Source organism: Symphodus melops (assembly GCF_947650265.1).
Source record: "Symphodus melops genome assembly, chromosome: 15".
Taxonomy (NCBI): Eukaryota; Metazoa; Chordata; class Actinopteri; order Labriformes; family Labridae; genus Symphodus; species Symphodus melops.
The window spans coordinates 7,329,610-7,353,487 of NC_136705.1; the positions used below are offsets into that span (position 1 = coordinate 7,329,610).

Sequence of the window (23,878 nt, forward strand, 5' to 3'; positions counted from 1 at the left end):
AAGAACAAAAAACATTTAATTATATAATGTACATGGTATTATATATGTGTGCACACAATTTATTATTGCAATTTTTCAAAAGGAGGAATATTTATTTGTCCATAGTCTAGTATAAATAGTATATATCTAAATGGCATTAGAATTTCTCTGCTAACTCAGATTTTATTGGTTTATGAGTTTCAAGTTATAACTGATGAACTGTCTCTTTAGAGTAAAGATAAACCAAAAAACACAGCTATTGTTTTAACAACAAAAAACCTTTATTTCAACCTTTATTTACAATTTCAAAAACTAAGACACCTGTTTTTTATTATTATTTGATACATTCCCTCCAAAACGAAAATCATCCTTTGAGGTCTGAGGGTGATCAATTCATCCTGTGTTGGTGAGACCAAAAATTAGACCCATGACTGTCCTCGTCTCATATTTTAGTGTCCATATCTGTTCTGTGAGCCTCACGTCTGATCCAACAGTTTGAATAGCTCTCATTCAGCAGTGACACACTTGTGCTCTTTGAGGCTCCTCATGGAGGAGAAGCACCGGCTGCAGGTAGAGCAGCTGAATGGTTTCTGTCCTGTATGAACCAGCAGGTGAGCCTTCAGGTTGTTGTTCTGACTGAATCTCTTCTCGCAGATGGTGCACTCAAAAGGCTTCTCCCCGCTGTGGATACGTTTGTGTCGAACAAGGTTTTGCGACACACTGAAGCTCTTCCCACAGACTTCGCAGATGAACGGCTTCTCTCCGCTGTGCGTGCGCTCATGCAGCTGCATGCTGGCCTGTGTGGAAAAGGTTTTCTGACACTGAGCACAGCAAAATGGTTTCCCTTCTGAGTGAGTGCGTCGGTGCATCTTCAGATAGCTTAGCGAACTGTAACCATGTCCGCACACATCACAGGAGAATGCTTTGTTACCGCTGTGCAGCTGCAGATGAGTTTTAAGGATCTGGGCGCTACTGAAGCTTTTTCCACACTCGTCACATGTGTGCGATCTCTGACCAGTGTGTGCCAGTTGGTGGCGTTTCAGCGACGATGATGAAGAGAAGGTTTTTCCGCACTCACTGCAGTTGTACGGTTTGATGCCAGTGTGACTTTGTTCATGTGCCAACAGAGCGCTGCGCTGTCTGAATCCCTTCCCACAGCTGTTGCAAATGAAAGCCCACTCACCACTGTGCATTGTCTGATGCACCTTCAAGTGTACAGCCTGGGTGAAAGTGCGACCACACTCATCACAGCTGAATGCCCGGCTACCAGAGTGGACCAGCTGGTGGCGCCTCAGATTAGCTGACACACTGAAGCTCTTTCCGCAGGTGTCACAGCTAAAGGCCTTTTCTCCGGTGTGAACACGGCGGTGGACTGACAAGCTGCTGCTGCTGGAGAAACTGTTTCCACATTGCTCACAAGTGTGTGGCCGCTCACCTGTGTGTGTCCTCAGGTGGGCTTTGAGGCCACTCTGCTGGCTGAAGGTCTTCCTGCAGAAGCTGCAGATAAAAGGCCTCAGACCTTTGTGGATCGTGAGCTGGTGAATGTGAACGCTACGTTGTGTGGTAAATCCTTTTTTACATGTTGGACATTTGAAAGGTTTGTCCTTCTGATGGACTTTGTGGTGTGCGGATAGATAGCTGTGTTTGGAGAACTGCTTACCACACTCTGCACACCTGAATGTGTCATTTGTTTTCGGACAGCTTAGTCTGTGCTGTTGGAGGCAGCATCGTGCTGCCAGTGCCCCGTCACAGGCTGGACACTTAAAAACCCCACCGCGTTGACCCCGACTGGACATCTGGTGTGTCCTCAGGTGGCTCCGGGTGCCAAATAGTTTTCTGCAGTGAGAACACCTGTGGGGCCGTTGCTTGTTGTGCACCGTGAGCTGGTGGACTTTGACACTGTTCCGGGCGGAGAACGCTTTCCCACATGTTGGACAAGTGAAGGGCCGCTCTCTGCTGTGGACACGCAGGTGAGCATTCAGGTTGGCGTGTCTGGAGAAACTGCTTGTGCAGATACTACAGCTGAAGGTCTGTCTGCCTCCCATGACAGGAGTCTGCTCTTTTGAGGCGGTTTCACCTCTAGGAGTTTCTGACTGGTGGCTCACCTCGTCCTGGGTGTCTCCCTCGGAGGAAGGAAGGTTGGAGTTCTGCAGAGGCTCTTCTGTATAGAGAAATGCCATAACTGTGAGCTTAGTGGGATAAATATGGACATCATGGGGCTCCTCATCACAACAACAACAACAACAACAACACGATAGTTAATCAAAGGCCCTTACTGTCCTCCTGCTGCTTGTCTGTCAGCTCCTGGTTCTCCTCCAGCATCCTCCTCAGCTCCTTTAGCAGAGCCCCGCAGAGACTCCTCATCACCACCACCAGCTGCTCCTGCAGAACACAACATAGACATATTATAAGTACAGTATACATTACATTGAGGGGGATTGAACAGCTGCTGTGGCTAGCAACAGTCTGTCTTGTCTACTTTAGATCTGTGTTTATTTAACTGAGGGACGCATTTCGTGCTCGTGTATAGGCAGCCACTTCTGTCATTTAGTCCAAGCTTGACTAGGCTGATTAAATCCGTAACTGGACTGAAGCCAAATGTTGATTTGATCCGTTTCCCTGAGACAGAGTTTGACACGAGCTAAACGAGCCTGTAAATATTTTATTCAAATTTACGAATGTTGCAGAACAGCTGTAAACACCTCGACAATAAAGAAAAAAAACGTTCTGTTCTTCTTTGTGAATTGTGCTTGGGTGACTGACCTCTGTCTTTGAGTTTGCAGCGGGTTCAACTTTGAGCCTCTGGCAGATTTCAGTCACAGCAGTCAACATAAATTCCTCCAAGAAGGCCGACACGAGCTTTTCCACAGAGGACAACATTTTTAATACAAAAGAAATCCAATTTAAGACGAAAAACAAACTCAAACCCGGTTATAAAAAAGGAGTTTGTGTGTTGTTTTCATCTGGCAGCCATTGCTGGGTGTTTTGCGACACACTGTGCGCACTGACGGCAGAGTTCGAGACTGAAGAGAAAAGTCCACTCTTGCCCCCTGCTGACTGGAAGTCACAATTACACATCCAAAACCTTATCTACTGAAAAGAATAAAGAGAAACAGTCCATATTCAATACCTCAAACAGTTTAATACTCAGTCTTTCTGAATTTCATTCTGAAAATATCACTTCATTTAAATTTCATACTTATTTTTTTACCTGCAGGTTGGTGTCAGATCAAGAGATTCACAGCTCGCAGACTGGAGGCACCTTTGTTTACATTTGTTTTTCCACAGAAGGATTCACAGCAAGTAATACAATCGTAAACAAACCGTAAGATGTGATTTTTTTTTTTGTCTGCAAATACTATTAGACAAGATCGTGATCAGTACCATTTTTTTAAAACCGGGATCATCAGATGTTTTAAAGTTTACTTGAACAGTAAGAACCTAATTGAGTTTAAGAATCTTTTTCAAAGAGTATTATCACCAAGACAGGTAGCAGCACACACATTTTCAGACATACAACAAATGAAAAATGACAAGACACAGGACAAAATGACCATGGTCACAGAGCAGAAAGTCATTAGACTAAGTATCTACAACCTGATGCTTCAATCTTCTTTAGAAATGATTTAAAGAAACCAGAGTCCAGTTCCCCCATACACAAGTCCTCCAGTAGCAAATTCCAAGCTCTAGGAGCAGCGTATCTAACACCTTTATGAGGAAAGAAGGTGAAGTATTGTCTTTAAAAAGGACATGCCATGATTATGTCTACAAGGAGGCACTAAAGTAAGAGAGCCAACTCAATCATACAGAGTTCAGATGAGTAATGATACTCCATAGTATACAGCATCTAAAGATTTAAGGCATTGTGAAGATGCATGCATATACAAAGCATCACCATAATCAATTAATGGCATTAAAGTAGCAGCAACAAGGTAAACTAAATGTTCTTCCAAGAAGCTTTAATGATTCAAAAAGTTCTGTTGTTTCTTATCAAGTTAAAAAACACAGATTGCATAATTTATTCATGAGTCAAAGTTTATGACTTGGGTTTGATCAGATCAACTGTTAGTCAGTTTTTTCTATACTGTATGTGTAAAAAAACAAACTTATAAAAGCAGATCCAGCTTGATTCAGCTCTTGTAAAACATTAATTTATTCTAAAATATTGTATTCATAAAAAATCTGGAATTAATACATTATTTAATCTCATGATTAAGTCTTTGTTACAATCACTGAAAAGTACTTAATGTAAAATGATACAGCTGTTTAAGTCCATAACAAAGAAGAATCTCAGGCCACTTAATGTGCTGTTTGTGTTGTGAAATGCACAGCAGTTGTCAGCTAACTAATGTGTACTTGCTAGAAGTGCTGTTTAGCGTATGGTACTACTCCTTTCATGTCTCTAAATTGTGCTAATTTGTAAATTGGCTTTCATGGACTTGTCACACATGCAGTATATACTGTATGCCTGACAGGCATCCATGTTTTCCTGCATTGAACATCTTGAAAAACAACTTGCAAATGTTGAGTTCTTTCTTGGATTGCAGCACCTTGATATTTGCTTTCTCTGAACATCTTTAGTTCTACTTGAACTGATGACATACTCTTTACCTACTTGACCCATCCCACCTCTTCCCAGAATTCTTTAAACAGTTTTTACGGACAGGATGTTCATCTTCCATGCTACTGTTTTTCGTGTACTACTGTTTTCCTTTCTGCTTCCTGTATAGCTCGTGGGCTTCAATGATTTCGTTGACGACAGAGGGATCGTCCAGAGTTGACACATCGCCAAGGTCACCAGTTGTCTCCATGGCAACCTTCCTGAGGATCCTTCTCATTATCTTCCCAGAGCGAGTTTTCGGCAGACGCTTCACAACCTGAGACACAAACAGGAAAGAAATTAATGTGCTTCATGTCATTACTTTCAGCCTTGTTAAGTTACGATTTCAGATGGGTTTTTTTGTTCGCATGGAAAACCAGAGTCAGACAGGATCTCACCAGGAGGTGCTCTGGGACGGCATATTTGGCAATCTTTGTGGCCACAAGCTCTCTGAGCTCCTGAAGGACGGTGAGGTGGTCGTCAGCAAAATCCTCCTTCAGAACTACAAAGGCAAATGGTACTACACAAACACACAAACACACTCTAAGTTAAGCTTTAAACTTTAACTTGATGAAGACAAAGTGGTGACTAAAAAAGTTCAAAAATTAATTAAAAAAGACAAAGTGGTGACTAAAAAAGTTCAAAAATTAATAAAATGTGTTGACCTTTTTTTACAGTCAAGAGAACAAGAGGGAAAGACAAATGAAGAAACGATCTGGCCCAAATGGTCAAATTTTAGTCAGTTCTTCAAGACAGCAGCAGAGGGCAGCAGAGGGACATAAATCAAACACTTCAGCAGCTTTCAGTCTCAAATTCATTTTATTTTTACTATAAATCAACTAAATATAACTGATCAAAAAAAACTGATGGTAAACTATGAAGATGATTTAAACAATATATATACAAACAATAATTTAATTAATTATTATAATACTGCAGATATGTTTTGGGGATGTATTTCAAGTGTGTTGTTTTTTTTCGTTCCATTTTAAGGTATTCATTTGAACTTTATAAATGTTACATTTATTTTAGGATATTCTTTTCAAAATAAAGACATCACCAAAAAGCGACTATTGAAAACAGGAAAATAGGTCATACAAAGGCCATCTTAAAGATAAGGGAAGAACAGGTTGTATTTATCTTTTCTTTCTTGATAATCTTATCTAAATCTTTCACACGTATCTCCAGTTGGCCGCAAATCTAAAGAACACTTTCATGAATTTTGAATCATGTTCACATCAGCTACTGATGTGAACCCATGTCATGCAGCAAGTACTGATTTTAATATGTAGAGAAAAAATAGACGTCATGCATTGCCTGTTATACTTAAAATTGAGACCATCGTTCTTTAATTTAAATATTTTCTAATTAAGTCAATTGATTTATATTGTAAAACTGTAAATGTAAAAACCATGAAAGAGCTCATTTGAATGCTCCCTTGACTGTTCTCCAGAAAGACAACCGGCCACCTTTAAATATTATCAAGAAAGTTTTATTATATCTTTCTCTTGCTGACCTGCTGGCTAAACAACAGACCACCATCACACATGTTTACATATAAAGAACAGCAGAGGATAATGGGAGTTCAGGCTTGTTGCTTATGTTTTAACCCTCACCTTCTCCTTTGATGTCATGTGGGAAACCAATCACAGCTGTTTCTGGAACAGCTGGATGTTCATCCTGCAACAAAAACAACATCAATTTACAGTATATTCAGTTTTCAGCTTAAAATATGAATAAAACTCATCTTTTAAATTTGAAACACAGCCGCTAACAAGGAGGCCTATCTCATTATACACCACTTCCTCATTTCATAAGCTATTCAGCTATTGCTTAAACTGCAGAATACCTCTCCCTTTGATTCCAGTTTGTTACAGTTATAGGTTCATCATTTGTGTCAGAATATATAGCTAGTGTGTTTAGCTAATATTGGTTACAACATAGGTAGGTAGGTAGGTCGGTAGGTCGGTAGGTCGGTAGGTAGGTAGGTAGGTAGGTAGGTCGGTAGGTCGGTAGGTAGGTAGGTAGGTAGGTAGGTAGGTAGGTAGGTCGGTAGGTCGGTAGGTAGGTAGGTAGATACTTACGTTTTGTCAGGTCTACCAACAAGACAACAAGTGAACAGGTTATAAAATGTGTGCATGTTTTTGAAGGACTTAGCATCAGCCATTTCAGATTCAAGAAAAACTCAAACCCAATAGGCAGAACCCAAAGATTGAGACTACAACGTCTCTACAGCTGAGACACAGCCTTCTTAACTAAGAAGAAGTCTCACCAGAGCATCCTCTATCTCTGCCGTCCCAAGGCGATGACCGCTGACGTTGATGACATCGTCCATCCGGCCAGTTATTTGGTAGTAGCCATCCTCTGAGCGGTATGCTCCATCTCCAGTAAAATAACAACCTGATAGAAACATGAAAGCTAAGCTCAAAGACTGTTTGCATAAAATGATTAAATGCAGTCTGTTTTATATTACTGACCAGGATACGGTTGGAAGTATGCATCGACAAATCTCTGGTGGTTTCCATAGATGCCTCGAGCCATCCCCGGCCATGGCTGACTGATACACAGAGCTCCACTAACCGAGTTTCCAGAAAGAGGCACACCCTGAAAATCACACAATACACAGGTTGGTCAAAATAAACTAATATAATACAGAAAAGTACAGACAATACACAAACATGAAACTAGCCATAGCCTACTCCTACCCCACATAAGGAACTTCAGCCCCCAACTAAACTGTCCTTAGTATTTAACATTAACTTCAGTCCTCAGCTATGAAATTAAATACAATGTGGGACCTGTTAGCTTTAGCTTCAGTTGAATAACAAGCTTGGACTTGCCTGAATCTGTTAGCAAGAGGCATGATCTGGGACCTGTTAGCTTTAGTCCTAATAAGTTTGAATATCATTTGTTTGACATAATAAAAATAGGAACTTTTAGTTTATAAGCCTTAAACTATTAACATATAATGAACAACAACCTGTTAGCTTTAGTCTGTTCACACGATATTTTATATTTTGAACCTGTTCAGCCTTAATCAGTAAGACTGATTTCAACCTGTGAACCTTCAGCGTCAGCCGATATTACCAGGGAATGGGGCCAAATGCTACTGTAGGTAAAGTTATTGCCTGTAACTACTTTTACTTTTGATACAACATTTTGCTGATAACCCTATCACGTGATTGAATTAATTTATTTGTAGGCCTTTTTTTTTTTTTTTACTTGTAGGCCAGTCCATTTCCTGAGCACTGTCGAGGTGCCCTTGAGCAAGGCACCGAACCCCAAAAACTGCTCTGGAGTGCTCGCTGTGGGCCGCCCCTTCACTCTGAGACCTCTCCATTAATGCATATCACTAGGATCCTGTTTATGCATTAGTGTGTATTTCAGCCTATGAGTTGAATTGTTTTTGTTTTTTTGTGTTGAGAATTACTCCAACTAATAAAATAGTAAAACAGCCCTCACAACATAATACAGGTTTGTTTGTTTCATTCTGAACATCATGATCCGTCATATTTAATGAACACTATCACAATTCGTTAAGAGCAAAATACTGTTCTTGTCCTCACTAAGAATGTGGCCAGTGTTAGTAAGTGGTACAAATAAATCCTGCACAAACTATCTATTAATCACAAAGGGGCCATGTTCATCTGCGGCAAGTGTTAACTCTGAGAGGATTGGAATGAAAGTATGACCTCCTCAAGGGATGAAATGCGAAACTGAAGGATGCCTAATGAAATCTAATCTAGACTCAGTAACCAGTGATGATGAAAAACCCTCGAACACCCGCAGATTACAGTCCTATAACAGAGGGAGGGAAATGGGGAAACTAGGGGATAATTAATTTGGAGGAACAGCGTTCATTCCAACTGAGCCTGAAAGTCTGTTAATCAAAGCAAACATATGCTACTGGACTGTTTTAATTGAAAGATTTAACTTAGAAAGAGAGAGGGTGTCATTCAAAGGCTTGTTTGACCCCTTTCATCTATAGATCAAGTAGGGTTAATGAAAAGCAGAGATTGATGGCAGATCACATCTGAAGTGCATTGGAGGAAACCAATTGCTCTCAAAGTCGCACTAATATCAACAGAACTGAAATAGTTTCTTCATGACTTCAACAGTATTCATTTGTTCAAAGAGTTTAAAAAAAGAGAATCCGAACAGTATGAAGCTACAGCTGGAACTGGTAAGTTCAGCAGATAAGACGGGAACCATGGGAATCTGTACAAAATACAAAATACAATTTGTGGTTTTAGAAGATGTCACTCCTCATTGTTCTTTATCTCTTTACTTGATGCATATACAGAGTTAATTTGTGCTTGCAAGCTTTGAGTTAAGGTCACCTTCTCTCCCATGAGAACCGGCTGGATGCCAAAGAACGGCCTCATGGCCATTGCTGGGACAATCAGTGCGCCTTCCTCTGAAGGTCGAGGGGCGATACAGATTCCACCGGTCTCTTCAGGGAGAAGAGGAAGAACATAAAATATTACTTTGTGTCAAAAAATCAATAGAATTATACTTGGACAAAATGCAGCTAAATGACTGCACTATCCCTCAGTGGATAAATGATTTGACAGAACTGCCATAAACCTGAGTGTGTAAAGACAAACTGAGGGTGCAGAAGTCTATAGATGCCTATATGACTTTAAATACCACAATTTAACTAATGAAGTTTTTTTGTTCTGCCCTGCCAGTGCAGGGACAGAAGACAGCCATGTTCAAGCTTGGGTCATTAGCGCAAAAAACTACAGTACATCATGATGGGGAATTACACATGCCGGGTATGTAATGAACCTACATCATAAACATGTGTATATGAAAGTGGTTGTCAACCTCCTTACCTAACTTGTTTCTGTGTGACTGTTGTAGGTTTACAAGTAATGAAACAGCATTTTGTGTAACAACTATTAAACACACCTATTATTTTACGTTATGATAGCTATGTCACAAGATTAGCAACATGTTACATGTTGACGTGTAATTCAGCTAGTAGGATTTCAGTTTGAACAAATTACTGTTAAATCTCCCTTTATCTGGCCTTAAACACAAAAAGACAACATTAAAAGACTTGTGTGTTCCCTACTACTTTATGCTTATGATTAGCTTTTCCTTTGTTTTACCTCCAGCTAACACTGACTTCATCGTAATGTAGGCCCTCAAGGCGTCTATAGGCCTATGCAGCTTTAATTCCCTTTAATTTCTTAATTTATTGGGGATTTTTCTTCTTTCAAGAGAAAGAAGCAGCTGGCAGAGATTTTAAAGACTGATGTAAAAACAACACACAGTTCTCTGTGTCGTGATTGTCGAGGAATTAGGTCATTCTCAAACACACACACACACCCTGCTGTCAATGATCCAGTCTTCTCAGGCGGGTGTGAGTGGTTGGTGTTGGGGGTGTAAAGTGTTGAGGATTTGATCTTAATTCATTTTCCACGGAGCTGCAGATGTTCTGGTGCTAATCGTTCAAATTAGGGTTAAAGCTTCAGCAAAGAGAGAATCAGACAGACTTACAATCAGATCAACTAAACCATCAAAAACACAAACAAGCTAACACAAGAAAAGAGACGGACAGAAAACCACATCTTCTTCAGGATTTGTTCATTGGTCCAAGCAGAAGTGATGCTGGTTCCAACAGTATAGTACACCTGTCATTTACTTTTTTCATGACGATGACTTTGTATATGTTTGGTGATCTTCCAACTTCTCATCTAGTGCCATCATCAGGGAAATAATACTTTGGTTTATGTATTAGGTAATATTACTATATTAATAATACTAACACATGAAAGTAAGACATTGAATATTCAATTCAATTCAAATTCAATTAAAACAATTTTATATGTCCCCGGGGGGCAATTCAAGGGCACACAGAGCAGCAGATAACGACAGTGCAACTATACTAAACAATGGAAAATATTGTAGTTATTTGACTTTAACAATTATTCGATTCTTATCAACATCTCGTTTGTACTACGAACATAGATTAACCTAGTTTAAATCCAGGAGTGTTTGTTGGGTTGTTTCATTTAAGGCAAATTATGCAATTTCATCACAAAGCAGAGGGATGAATCTCATCTAAATCATACCCTATAAACTGTTAGCTTAAATAGTTACGCAAACCTACAGTTGTAAATGATGATGCAATATGTGGATGAAATCTTAGTTACCCAATCACAATAACCTAGTAGTATTTTATAATGTAGTGTGGATGTCAATGAGTTATTTCAGTCATAGACCTGTTAATACTCTACTTTTATGCCAGTTACCTGACTTTGATCTTATGGTACCGCCTCAGGATGATCACTATATCTTACCATTTGATTCTCCAAATTCTCCAAAACATTTTGTGCAGCCATTCTTGACAATCACCATAATCAAAATGCCAAATACAGTACGAACACATCAATGAGTGGTGCTGTGACATGTATTTGTCAGTAGCAGTGTGGTTCATAAACTGACTTTTGACAGTTTCTCTTGTGTAATGTTTTTGCTGTTGTGTAAAACATTGTAACTTAATGGATGATTGCACATGTGTGTAGGTGTGAATCTTTGTGTTCCCTACTGTACCTGTCTGCCACCATGTGTCCACTAAGGGACACCGTCCATCTCCAACCACATCATGGAACCAGTGCCAGGCCTCATGGTTAATAGGCTCTCCAACTGCGCGCACGCACACACACACACACACACACACACACACACACACACACACACACACACACACACACACACACACACACACACACACACACACACACACACACACACACACACACACACACACACACACACACACACACACACACACACACACACACACACACACAAAGTCACAAGTCATTTACATAAAATCGAATGTGGGTCATTAATACACTGACTATCGATCAATGGTCCGTTCATAGATAAGATCAGACGTCTGGTGTATAATGTTGTAAAGATAAAGACGTCATCAAGGAATTATACTCTGAATCAAATCTAATCTTTAAGTCAGTCACAAAATGTTCAAGCTGAAGCTACACTGTTGTTATGTTGACGTTTTAGATAATTCATTTTAATCACCATGTGTTACCTGAACCGAGTATCCTCAGGGATGAGCGGTCGTACTTCTTCACCCAGCTCTCATCGTACTTAAGCAGCAGACGTAGAGCGGTGGGAGCTCCATAAAACTGAGTGATCTTTAGACGCTCCACTGTCTCCCAGTACCTGCCTGAAGTACCACAGACACAGAGTCATGTAGAAACACATTGATCACACATTTACCTGTTTTATCATTGGTGATAAGCAGTTGTTCATTTTCAAAAACACGTCATTTTAAGTGTTTGTTTTTTTTTTTTTTAATGAACCATTACCCCCACTTTTCCCCACCCATGCTTCTTCATGGACATCTTGATCCAGTACTGTTGAGTTGTTTAAATATCTGTCACAAAAAACCAGTGACAAAAATGTGCTCAAGAGTTCAAATTAAGCAACATCACAATGTCTAAAGGTCACATCACCTTCTGGACACTTCCTGTTTTTCCAGAGGTCACATACTTTTGGAGACTTCCTGTTGACCGACCGATCAAAAACTCAGAAGACACCAGACAATAAAGGTGAGTGAGATAAAGTTGCTCATCTCCCCAACTGACAGTAATAAACCAGTGTTAACTGCTTTAATGAGTAACCAAGCACTAGAAAGAGGCCACTACCACTGAGATGACCTTCTCTCTAATTTCATACCTCAGGACCTTCAAGGTTCAGTGACACCTGAGAGGAGAAATTTAAGATTCAGAAGAAATAAAATCTATCTTATATGACACTGAAGGGCCTTAGCAGGCACAGTAATGCTTTCAGAAACAATGAAGAAAGTTGGGGAAAAGTTAGCTTGTAAGCTCAGAAACGTGACATTTTATTACTTGACAAAGGATTTAAAATATAACGAGAAGGGGTAAAACAAAAAAGTTTGGCCTCCAGAAAGTCCCCGCTCTCAGATCTTTCTCAAAACACACCTGAACGTTTTGAGTAATGGTGCATTTACAGACCAAAGGGCAGTTTGACCTCGTCTATAAGGAAGCATATAAGAACTAGAGGGACTATTCAGCTTGCACATCAGAGTTAATAATTACCCAGCAAAACAGGAACCTTTAATGAGGTCATTCCGATTGATTGGTAGAACTCATGAGCTGATGGAGCATTGGCAACCACCCTCTTTAAAACACTTTTTTAAACCCCTTTGATGCGTGCATTGCTATTCTGAAATGTTCACATTATCAGGTAATAGTCTGGTTCTCAACTGGTGGGTAAAGTGGGTAGTAGTTTTCAGTTGCCTGAATAAAAGTTTCTGTGCTCTGTCACATGTGTTGTACCCGAGGAGCTTCACTACTTTTCATTAAATAAATGTTATTGGTTGAAAAATATCTGAAATTTGGGTCGCAACTTTTCATGAAAGGGTCCTGCTGCTAAGCCATTTGAGAACCACTGGTCTACAACATTAACAGGTAAGTGGGCAGGTTGCCGACATTCACACTAATCAACTTTTACTGCTCCCCTCAGTTGTCAGTATATTCCTTTTCAATGGTGTGTTTGTCTTGGGGATAGATCCTCTATATGTTTGATGGCATTCACCATTACTGAACAATTCACCTCCTCTGCCTCCACCGACACAGTCTTACCAGGTGTTGCCCACTCACCTTCAAAAGTAAGTTCAGAGTTTGTGTGATATGGGCCAAATGGGCTTTGAAAAGAACCAAGTGAGAGACCAATAAAAGACATTCAAGTCTAATTTCATGTATTATTTACAACTATGTTTTCAACAGCCATGAAGCTGAGTGAATGGCAAGTGAGCTAAAGGCCTCAAACGTTTGTAGTTTTTAGAGAGCTTCAGATTACTGTAAAGTAGAACCTTATCTAAGTGTTAGTGGAAATGGATCTTACCTGGGTTTGGATAAACAGGTGTGCTCTCAAACAGGACAGTGGTGGCGCCGTTACACAGCGGGCCGTACACAACGTAGCTGTGTCCTGTTATCCAACCTACATCTGCCACGCAGCCAAAAACATCACCATCCCGATAGTCAAACACGTACTGATGAAATTACACAAACACATGACAGTTAAAAACATTTAGTGGGAATGTTAAACAACTTTTTAAGTATCTGCGAAGCACTGCTTTTTAGCATCCCAGGCTTAAACAGTGCTGTATTAGGTCTTAATTTTGCACACTTTTTTTCACAACATTTTCAAATGCACTTTCAGCCAACTGTGCCACTAAAAACACTGAGATATCCTCTGATCAAAAAGAGTTTTAAAAAGAAAGAGTGTTGTGTGTTAGGCTACACGTATTATACCCAAAACAGTTTTATCCATTGCATCAAAAATTCCCAATGAGGAGCTTTAAATGGTACATGGAAATTATTTATCTTAAATAGACTTTTTTCATTTATCAAACATTGTTTGTTAGTTTTAGAAGTGAATGATTAAATGGTTTTGCCTGTGTAATAGGAATGTGGAGCTGTTTTGAACAGACACAAGTAGTTGAAAAGTTGACGTGAGGTGCCTGGCAACGCAACCTCCCACCCTCTTCTCTTTCACTCTGTGTGGCAGTGTTTCTCACCCTGGCATGGACCCAGCGGTTCTTGTCTTTTTCAGATAAAGCAGCTTTTGTTTTGTTGTTCATCCAACCAAGCAGCGCGCCAACCAGCCCCCCCCCCCCCCTCCCATTAAGCTGCTTTAGAAATTAGCACTCATAATATTTGGCATTGATGGAGTAAGGAATGGGGGGAGGGTTATTATGGTTTATGTTTTATTCAATTATCATCATAAACATCATGTCAATCCCTGCAAACACACACGCAGAGAAAGCAGATGTTTTAGTCTGTCAATCAGAAATAAACCTAATTTCAAGCTTTCAGGGGCAGATTTGGCTGCAGGGCTGCATCCTCCCCCTGCTCCAGGCTGCTCTGAGGACAAACAGCAGCATTTCTATTCAGCCTGTTTTGTAACTGCTTTCCTTTGTCTTCACTTCCTCATTAACACATCAACATGCACAGAACCAGAAAAAAAAAGATCTAGTTTCAAACAAGGACGCTCAAGAAAGGGTTGCAGGTTTCATTCTTACTTCATTCCATATATACACTTGTATAAAAACGTTTTAAACTTTACTCCTGTCCAAATCTGTCTTAGGTCATCCTAAAAACTAGCTTTCTCTGTGGGAAACACATAAAAATATCAGTACCTGATGTGTAAGTGACGTATACAGCAGGTAGCCAGCCTGCGTGTGGACGATGCCTTTAGGTTTCCCTGTACTGCCTGAAGTGTACAGTAGAAACAGCAGATCTTCACTGTCCAGAGGCTCTGCAGGACAGACTGCAGACTGACAGGACATCACCTGCAAAAACACAACATGAGACTGTACTACTACCACTGATGATACTACTGATACTAATACAAGACATACTGCAGGATGACAAAACATCACATGTAACATACAACATCGAACTGATCTGGCAGAGCTCATAGTCAAATGATTTTGTGATCATCTATCCAAAAACGAAGGATTCCGCATATAAAATTGAAAAACATTTTTTTAGCCGTTAGTAACACAAACTCCATGTAATTAAGACATTATAGGCTCGTTGAGATCTTACATTTTGCCAAATTTTTCTTTAAGCTCAGATCTCTGAATGAGATAACCTTATTTTAAGAACAAATTGAGAGCTTGATGTAGTCTCAGTTTTCTTTTATCTTAGGTCTTGCAATGAAACAACTAAGAATGAAAAGAGATCTCACTCAGGGCTCACTGTAAGTCAAACAACTTTCATGTCTCAGGATCATCTTTGAGAAATATCTTTGGTGGCTGCAGTGGCTCAGTCCATAGGGACTTGGGTTGGGAACCGGAGGGACCCTGATTCAAGTCCTAATGTGGACCAAAATATGGAAGTTGTTTTGGTAGCTGGAGAGGTGTCAGATCATTTCTCGAGAATTGCCGAGGTGCCCTTGAGCATTGCATGTCCCCAGGTCCTGATTGTGCATGTGTATGATTCAGGCCTGTGTGTGTGAGAAGCATGGCTCTAAAATAACAATGCGAACCACAACTTCTCCCTCGGGGATTAATAAAGTATATCAAAGGAAAAAAAACGAGAATATGGTCAAAAATCTCCTTCTGGTTTTAGCTCGCGCTGTATTTCTTGAAGATATAGATGAGACACAAATAATATCCCACAGTTTACTGAACTATGAATTGCATGAACTCCTAACACTGAGACTACCACTACGACTGACAAAAACACTTCTTCTTCAGCTACTCCTTCTGGACAGACAGTACACTCAACAGGACGTAGTGGACAGTACTTCCACGTCTACTGGTCCTATTTCTTTAACAGTTGCACTTCTGTTACTACTGATAAAACTATTACTACCAGCAGGAGACTGATAAGACATTTGTTGGAAAACTATCTTTCTGATGCTTCTGCTACAACTATTTCTTCTTTTTAACGACAGCTTTCAATGCAGGACAGACAGGAGATTGACATGACTTTACTTGTGGTATGAATACTGAATGCTGTATGTGTGTTTACTGTGAAAGGGATCTTTTACAGTATGTTTTTCAACTACATTTGTATAGCCTGCTGATTCATCAAAACCATTATTTTTAAGTCAGGTATCGTGACATGTTCCGATGTCGACTAAGTGAGACATTTCTTTACCTCCTCCAGGGAGATGTCCAGCTCTCCCATGGCAGTAGGAGTTTCTGTCCTCTGAGAAACAAACACATTTCGGACAGTCGGGCAGCTCTTCACCGCTGTGTCCACTGTCGGTTTCAGAGGAATCCGTCGGCCACCCCGCACACCTTCGTTACAGGTGATCACAGCTTTACACTGAGCTGTTGACACAAAACACATCAACTTCATTCATGTTCACCTTGGCCTTTTAATGTATTCTAGGCACACATTATTTTGCTTATTTATTTTAATTCTTTTACTGTCTCACATTAATATCTCACACACATCACGTGGTCTGGCAGCTTGTCGTGGTTCCCACATATTGCTTAACATAAACTCAGCTGCACTCTCTTTCATGGTTCACTTCTCCTCCTGTTCATACCATGTTTGGTTTTGTAGTCAGAGACTGTTTCCAAAACACAGACGTCCTTGGGCAGAGAGTCTGACCTCCAGTGATTTGTTTTAGCTAACAGCCAGAGAGAGCTGCAGCTCAGTTAATATCTGCAGTGAGTTGAGGATTGAGCAGGTTGAGCAAGGCATTCATTCTGCCACAGTTAAAGATACAGTTTTCAAATGTGTACCAGGGGATACTTTAATAAACACTTAAAATCTGGTTGACATTTAAATCTGTGTGGCTGTTAATACAAAGATTGGTCCAAGTTCAAGCAGCAGCAAAGATTCTAGAAATGCTGCTGACCAAAGCTTGCTCTGACTGGCTGCCATCTCTTCTTTGTTAATAGATGGACGATAAGTCTCAGTACATGCTTGTAGTGTATACTAACATTTGCTTTATCAGCTCAGAACACAAAATGCACAGTGTACAACTAAGACTGATGTTAATTTCATCAGTTTTACAGATGTTAAAAAGAACAAAACACAGCTGAAACTGCAGCTGCCTTCACATCCACTTGATGCTGCCCCAATACATTTCTGTATTTTATGTTTATGTTTTTTTATGTTACTGTTACAATTTAAGTTTCAACAAAGACCTTGGTGGGGGATGACTCACCGTCCTGGATCCTGCCTGCGAGAGCCTCTGAGCTAAAGCCGGCAAACACAACAGTGTGCACTGCCCCAATACGGGCACACGCCAACATGGACGCCACTGCCAGTGGTGACACTGGCATGTAAATGGCAACTCTGTCCCCTTTCTGGATCCCATAGTTCTTGAGGGTGTTGGCAAGGCGGCAGGTTGTCTCCAGCAGCTCTCTGTTGGACAGACAACAGAACATAGAAGTTGATGAGGATGATAATATTTCTCTTAAAGTAAAGTCTGTCAAAATTGAGCTAACATTCAACTGACAAGTATTTTCTTGGTTTTCCTCAATCCAGACTTTCATCAAAAGGAATCTTTTAGGTTGTGGTTCTTAAATTGTGTGATTGGATGTTGCTTGGATACAAGATCTGTGAACATCTTTCAAAAGCAGCTCCTGATTCACAAGTTAAGACTTCTGTTTGTTTTTCTTTTTCGAACAATTTGCAGCTGTTCTGCTTAATAAAACAATGTGACTTACTCCGTTATTTTTTTACACAATTATGGACTACACTTTTAAAATGGATTTCTCTAACTTTAAAAGGAGTCTTCATTGGGTACACGTGTATGCTAGACACTGGCCTTTATATCTCGTTTATTTTTGGATGCTGATAAGCATCTGACCTTTTTCTTCTAATTCGCCTGTTAATATAAACACATCCAACATCTTGCTTATTAGCTACTGTTATAAATAAAATATAATGTCCTTTTCCCAATGCTGTTCCACTATGCTCACCAGTATCAGGAACTTTTCATGTTAATGAAAGTGCTGATTTCTGGCAGAGATACCTTGTATAACATAAGTATCACATGCATAAAGTGAAGATAAAGCTTACTATAGGAAAGAGCAACATCTTGATAAGATAAAAAGCAGTAATATATGTATAGAGGCAGGATAAAGGTGACAATAGGACAGCACAACATATAGATAAGAGTGATGTCTTATGTGTTTAGGGAGGATACAAGGAATGTATTACTGACTTGATGTTTGTACCTGTAGGTAACCTTCACCTCAGTGCCAGGCTCATCCCGCTCCCAGATCAGAGCCACTCGGTCTGGATGTTTCTCAACATGAACATCTAGACAGTTCACTGAAAGACACACACGCACACACGCACACACGCACACACACACACACACACACACACACACACACACACACACACACACACACACACACACACACACACACACACACACACACACACACACACACACACACACACACACACACACACACCATGGTCAAATATTTAGATTCAGAAGTGGGGTTTTTTCAGACAGAAACAAATGTCAGTTGTAGTTGCAGTCAGGGTTTTTTCAACATGAAGCAGACCTTACATTATGGTACAAGTGCAAAACATATGACCTAGTTTTAACTTCCATATGACATACATCAGATTTATCCAAGGAATCATTTCTCCCTTTGTATGTTTTACCTGCTGTTCAGATTGACATTGTTTTACTTTACTAATCAATAACTCAGATTAAAAACACTTTGAATGCATGTCTTGCATTAAAAAAAGAAGTGTGACTTTTGCAGAAAATATTGCACTTTTCAGTGTGTCGCAAACATACGACTGGAAAAAGAATCGATCAAAACTTTTTTTCCCCTTTTCATTTGTTTTCTCTTCCTATTCAATTCATCTGGTTGAAAGAATATCAGAAATATGGGTCACAATTTATATGAAGGAGTTGGTGGTGGGTTGTTCAACTGGACCAGTAAAGAACCACTGTCCTCGGTGACTCTGTAGAAAATAAGAAGAGGCTGTTTGCCAGCCAAAGATTTTTCATGAAAACTCCCTGTTCTTTTCCGTATTGGGCAGAAATGATCCCTTCTTTCTGGCAATTGTTGATATTGTATAAGTCGTGTAGAAAAAAAATCATAAACACACACCATCATATCCCTGGTCTTGAAACTGGCATGTGATAAAAACTGTCTTCACTTATACTGTGATTGAAAATGAATCCCTAAATGGATTTAAGGCTGAAGATCCTGTTTTTGTCTCACGCAGCAGGTTTATAAAATAATTTATGTAACAAGAGTAAATCAGATCAGATCAGACACAATACACGTAATCCAGTCGTGGTTATTGGAATATAATTGGATTATTATCAGAGACAGAAAAACAACAGTGGGATGAAGACACATAACACTCACTGCAGATTTCTGCAGTCTTTATTCTGACAGCCTGAATATACAATTATACAGAACTTCTACATAGTTACATAAACAATCAGTGTACATGTATTTGTACAGTCTCTTCTGATTGTCTCTACATATATCAGATATTCTCAATATACTGACAGTCATATACCAACAGCCTCCATTGTGTTTACTGACAGTATTTTCCACTGACATCCTCTATATTCTAACAGCTTCTGTCAAGTGTCTGTTATACTTACAGTCTCCACAATAACAAACTAACAAACTCTCTGTTAACAGTTGGGTTTCTATAACCTGAAAGAAAGTGACAAACCCATACTGGAATACTGACAACTTATGAATGTATACTGGCAGCTAAATTCTTTCGTCTGTAAAAACAGTAGTGAGCTAAAACTATTGATGAGTTCTTTAGGTTAAATCATTAGAGATATTTATTTAAATGTATTGCCATGATAAAATACGCTCACAAGCTAGCAGAAACAAGAAAAAGTCACTGGAGGAAAAAAACCAGCCAGGTGAGGAGTATCCACTTTGTTGATAACCAAAGAATGTTGCAGGTCCTCATCAATAAGTCATTGTGTTGAGTCATTCAGGAAATGAGTGCTTAACAAAGTGCTTTTTCATCAATTGTATCTTTGATAACATTCTTTCTCATTCATTCATTCTTTGATATCATTTTTTATTTTGGTTTGGCTATCTGTGGTTTATTTACTCTGCTGATTATAAACATTGTTCCTGTTCCTAAAGTGCTTCAAACAAAGGTGGAGACGTTTAAGTTGAGTTGACTGTTCAAATAAAGAAAATACTCACATACAAACCAATACTACTTTATAACTTTGATCTCAGATATGAGGCCAACATTAAATAAGACTCAGGGGGCAGTAGCTCAGTCTGGGACTTGGGTTAGGACCAGTCGGGTCACTTGATCCTTGCACAGAGCAAGACCAGAAATTGGTTGGGTAGCTGGAGAGGTGCTAGTTCGCTTCCTGAGGACTGCAGAGTTGTCCTTGAGTAAGACATGGAACCCCCTCACTCTGAGACCTCTCCATAATGCATGTCAATAGGATCCTGTTTGTGCACGAGTGTGTATTGCAGCCTATGTGTGTGTTCAGGTCCATTAAACAGAGTGTAAACCGAATTTCCCCTTGTGGGATTAATAAAGAATAAATTATTATTATAAAGAGTAAAAATAAAATGAGCTTCATCTCCTTAAGTGTAATTAGGCTGCCTGTTAATACACCACTTAATTAATTCAGTGTAATAACAATAAAGTTTTTACATGTCTACTCTGTAGTATTAGTAGACTACTTATAGCGTACTTAAATATTTTCTGTCTATTTTACTTGGGCCTATTGATACATCCCATTGGTTTGGTATTATTGTTCAAACTGTTTACAGATGATAGTTAATTAGTTATAACACTGTATTTATATAATTAGTTTGTGTCTTACCCGACACGTTAAGCTTCCCTCCCAGGAACCAGTTGATTTTCCCATTGCTGAGCTCACAGTCCCGAACCTGGTGGAACGGTTCGACCCAGCGTAGACGATCGGCGGCGGCGGATCCCCAGAAATGATCCGGGTCAGTAAGCGAGAGCTGGTACAGATCCCCGTGGGACAGCCGGGACAGTTTGGAGCTCCAGGTGCCCGATGGGGGGGGCGGAGGTAGGGAGGACAGAAATCTGTGTTGTTCTGGTGCAATCCAGTACCGACCCGGTCCTTGGGTCCTGCAGTGTCCCAGGAGGGTCTTAAGAAGTCTGGTCCCTCTGCTGCTGGGAGCAGCCATGTTGATTCTCTGCATCAACAAGTGTGTCACCTCAAACCACAAGCTCTCTCTCTCTCTCTCTCTCTCTCTCTCTGTCGCTCTCTCGCTCCCCCCCCCCCCCCCCCTCTCTCTCTCAGGTGCTCTCAGGTGTGTAGGTGTGGTGGTGCCACAGTCAGTCACGTTACTTCATGCTGACAGTGCAAATTGTTGGCCTAGTTTACATCTGAAAATGGTTAAACTTTTCCCCTAGTTATTAGTTTTTATCAACTTCAAAATCAAAAAACAAGGCTTACTTTCCAAAACGGCTAACTAAACAACAAAAAACAACGGAGGCAACTGGACAGAAGACAACTAACATGAACAAAATCTGACAATGAACTGGGAGGGAGGGAACATGACTAAATAGGCATGGGATAATCAAACACGCAGGTAAGACAAACAATGAAACAGGTGACGACAAGTAGTTCAATCAACACTGGAGGGAAACACAGAGGCAGGAAAAACATACAACAAACACTGGTGACAACTACAAAACAGTCAACACTAAAGACACCCAGAGAACTCAAAAATGTTGTAGAACAACGCAAGAATAAGACATGACACCATGACAGCAGGAAACACTGACGACTAAACTAGGAAAGACACGGGGAAGGGAAACACAAACACCAGAGAAGAATGAAACAAAATATAACAAGAAAATCTGAACTCTAAAATTCTGTAAAATAAAAAACCAAACAAGAACAAATAGTGACGATGCTACACAACCTCAACCATAAAAAGCACAAAGAGTGAGGGTGCAGTGCAGAGACTGGAGCCCTGAGGAGTTGTTGGGTTGTGTTCCTTGCTCAAGGGCTCCTCGGCAGTGGGCTAATCAGGAAGTGAACTGGCAGCTGCCAGTCCCATATGATCTGTGCCTCCTGTCAATTTTTATTTCAATGATTAGATGTGTCTTAAAGGCTTTTCATGTTTCCTCTATATATTATTATACATTCCTAAAAATAGATTTTCACCTGAAACTTAGTGTTTGTTTGTTTGTTTGTTGAATGGTCCTTTTTCCATTCCTCTGTATCAGAGTGCAGCTGTTCATATTGAGTTTGACAGCCATGTTATCAGCAGGGAATTCATGTGTTAGCACAAATATATATATTTTGGCCAACATTTCAGAGCTAAGATACAGGAATCCTTGTATAAAAGAGTTGAGACATAATGTACATTCTGCTCTATGCACACTGCTAGCTGTGAACCAAGAACAGTTTTAGAAAACAATACGATTTTGTATCTGAATTTCACATCATTTCAATGCAAACTTAAATGCTTATTGTGTGTTATAATCCATCTTGAATGCATCTATTCACATAAAATAAAAATAATTGAAAGAAAAACACTTTTGATACACTGAACAAGAAGATTGACTAAACTCCATACTTAAGGCATAACAACAAGCCTCATAATTAAACATAACATGATCATAATCAGCTCTGACAGCTGCTGCCACCTGTAGTTCAACTTACAAACTGCACACTGAAGATCCAATTTGGATCAAGAACTTCAATGAGTGCAACATCCGTTAAATTTTATCTTATTTTGTGTTTTGATGCTGAAGCTAATGTCCTACTACAACATAAACAGAACAGAGTGGTGGAAAGCTCTAGAACAAGCCAGTAAGTAACTCCATTTTATCAGGTCTTTAATAAACTAAAATACAAAAACTCCTTTGGAAATAATACTTGTATTTTTAAAATGACATTACAATTGGATACCACAGTAATGAAAACAAACACTTAGCTTTAAATATAGAATATTATCTGGTATCCTGTTTTATATTGAATGTTACTTTTTTTTTTAACTTAACATGTTTTCAGTTTTTTCTTTTACTGTGTTTCTTGTTATGTCACTGTTTTTATATAGGTTTCATTACATATATATTTTTTACACATTACATAAAACAAACATAACATAAAAACAAAATGTTTTTATACCTTTTTTTGTTGTGTTAAAGCTGTTTGTTTTCAAAGTGAACCCTTTAAGTAGATTAAATTAGCGCTGGCTGAACCTACAGCTGGAAGCGGATTAGTTTGGATCTATTGTTGTTTGTTACAAATGATAATGTAAAATATGCAGATCAGCAGCTGGAATCGGATCTGTGTACAGCTTTATATATTTAAGTAATGAAGAATGTATTCATAGGTGTAGTTTAGGCTCTGTAGGCTCAACCAGTTTTAGGTTCCCCAGCATCAACGTGAGGGGGGAGGAGGGGGCGGGTCTAAATTAGGACCAGTAACCTCTGACCTCAGATCTGCTCTTTCCTCACTCTCACATGCATATCTGTGTTTTCAGCAGATACTTTAATCTGGTTGATCGTTCATAATTCAGATGATAAATGGGGCTCCTGTGTGTAATCCAACAGGCCTTAGAGTGTTTGTGTGTTTTTCTATGGACCAGAGTTCAGATTAAAGGATGTATACAACTGTTAATCCCACCTTTGTGTTTCTACAATCAATTTAATCACCTTCATGACTTTTAATGATCCTCTGTTAATCTGCTGATAAAAGCGAAAAACAAACAAACACAGTATTATCACATCCAAACATCCTAAACACGCAATTTCATCCCATTCAAAATCCACCAAACACGATTGTTAT

At 39.6% G+C, this 23,878-nt stretch overlaps 2 protein-coding genes across 2 annotated transcripts; both read right to left on the reverse strand.

Annotated features, from left to right (window-relative positions):
* Positions 1-158: 158 nt before the first annotated feature.
* LOC306836430 (uncharacterized protein) lies at positions 159-3,911 on the reverse strand. The gene is made up of 4 exons (XM_079363492.1): positions 3,191-3,911; positions 2,743-3,072; positions 2,256-2,361; positions 159-2,140 (listed from the first exon to the last, which is right to left on the reverse strand). Exons 2-4 carry the CDS (start codon positions 2,857-2,859, stop codon positions 486-488), a joined length of 1,878 nt encoding a protein of 625 aa, XP_079219618.1. The 5' UTR covers positions 2,860-3,072; positions 3,191-3,911; the 3' UTR covers positions 159-485.
* acss1 (acyl-CoA synthetase short chain family member 1) lies at positions 3,102-21,275 on the reverse strand. The gene is made up of 14 exons (XM_079363491.1): positions 20,924-21,275; positions 18,300-18,396; positions 17,282-17,481; positions 16,258-16,433; positions 14,787-14,939; positions 13,490-13,637; positions 11,646-11,783; positions 11,144-11,236; positions 8,920-9,032; positions 7,057-7,183; positions 6,852-6,979; positions 6,196-6,259; positions 4,978-5,099; positions 3,102-4,856 (listed from the first exon to the last, which is right to left on the reverse strand). The coding sequence occupies exons 1-14, from the start codon at positions 21,270-21,272 to the stop codon at positions 4,680-4,682; spliced, it is 2,085 nt and encodes a 694-aa protein (XP_079219617.1). The 5' UTR covers positions 21,273-21,275; the 3' UTR covers positions 3,102-4,679.
* Positions 21,276-23,878: the final 2,603 nt, after the last annotated feature.

Excerpts from the sequence above, each read along its gene's own strand:
- acss1 (XM_079363491.1), bottom strand. The coding sequence starts at position 21,272 with ATGCAGAGAATCAACATGGCTGCTCCCAGCAGCAGAGGGACCAGACTT. Across the intron at positions 9,033-11,143 it reads GGACACATGGTGGCAGACAG|AGACCGGTGGAATCTGTATC; the intron begins GTACAGTAGGGA and ends TTCTCCCTGAAG. Across the intron at positions 5,100-6,195 it reads ACATGACATCAAAGGAGAAG|TACCATTTGCCTTTGTAGTT; the intron begins GTGAGGGTTAAA and ends GTGTTTGTGTAG.
- LOC306836430 (XM_079363492.1), bottom strand. The coding sequence starts at position 2,859 with ATGTTGTCCTCTGTGGAAAAGCTCGTGTCGGCCTTCTTGGAGGAATTT. Across the intron at positions 2,362-2,742 it reads CTGCAAACTCAAAGACAGAG|GAGCAGCTGGTGGTGGTGAT; the intron begins GTCAGTCACCCA and ends TGTGTTCTGCAG. Across the intron at positions 2,141-2,255 it reads AGACAAGCAGCAGGAGGACA|AAGAGCCTCTGCAGAACTCC; the intron begins GTAAGGGCCTTT and ends TTCTCTATACAG.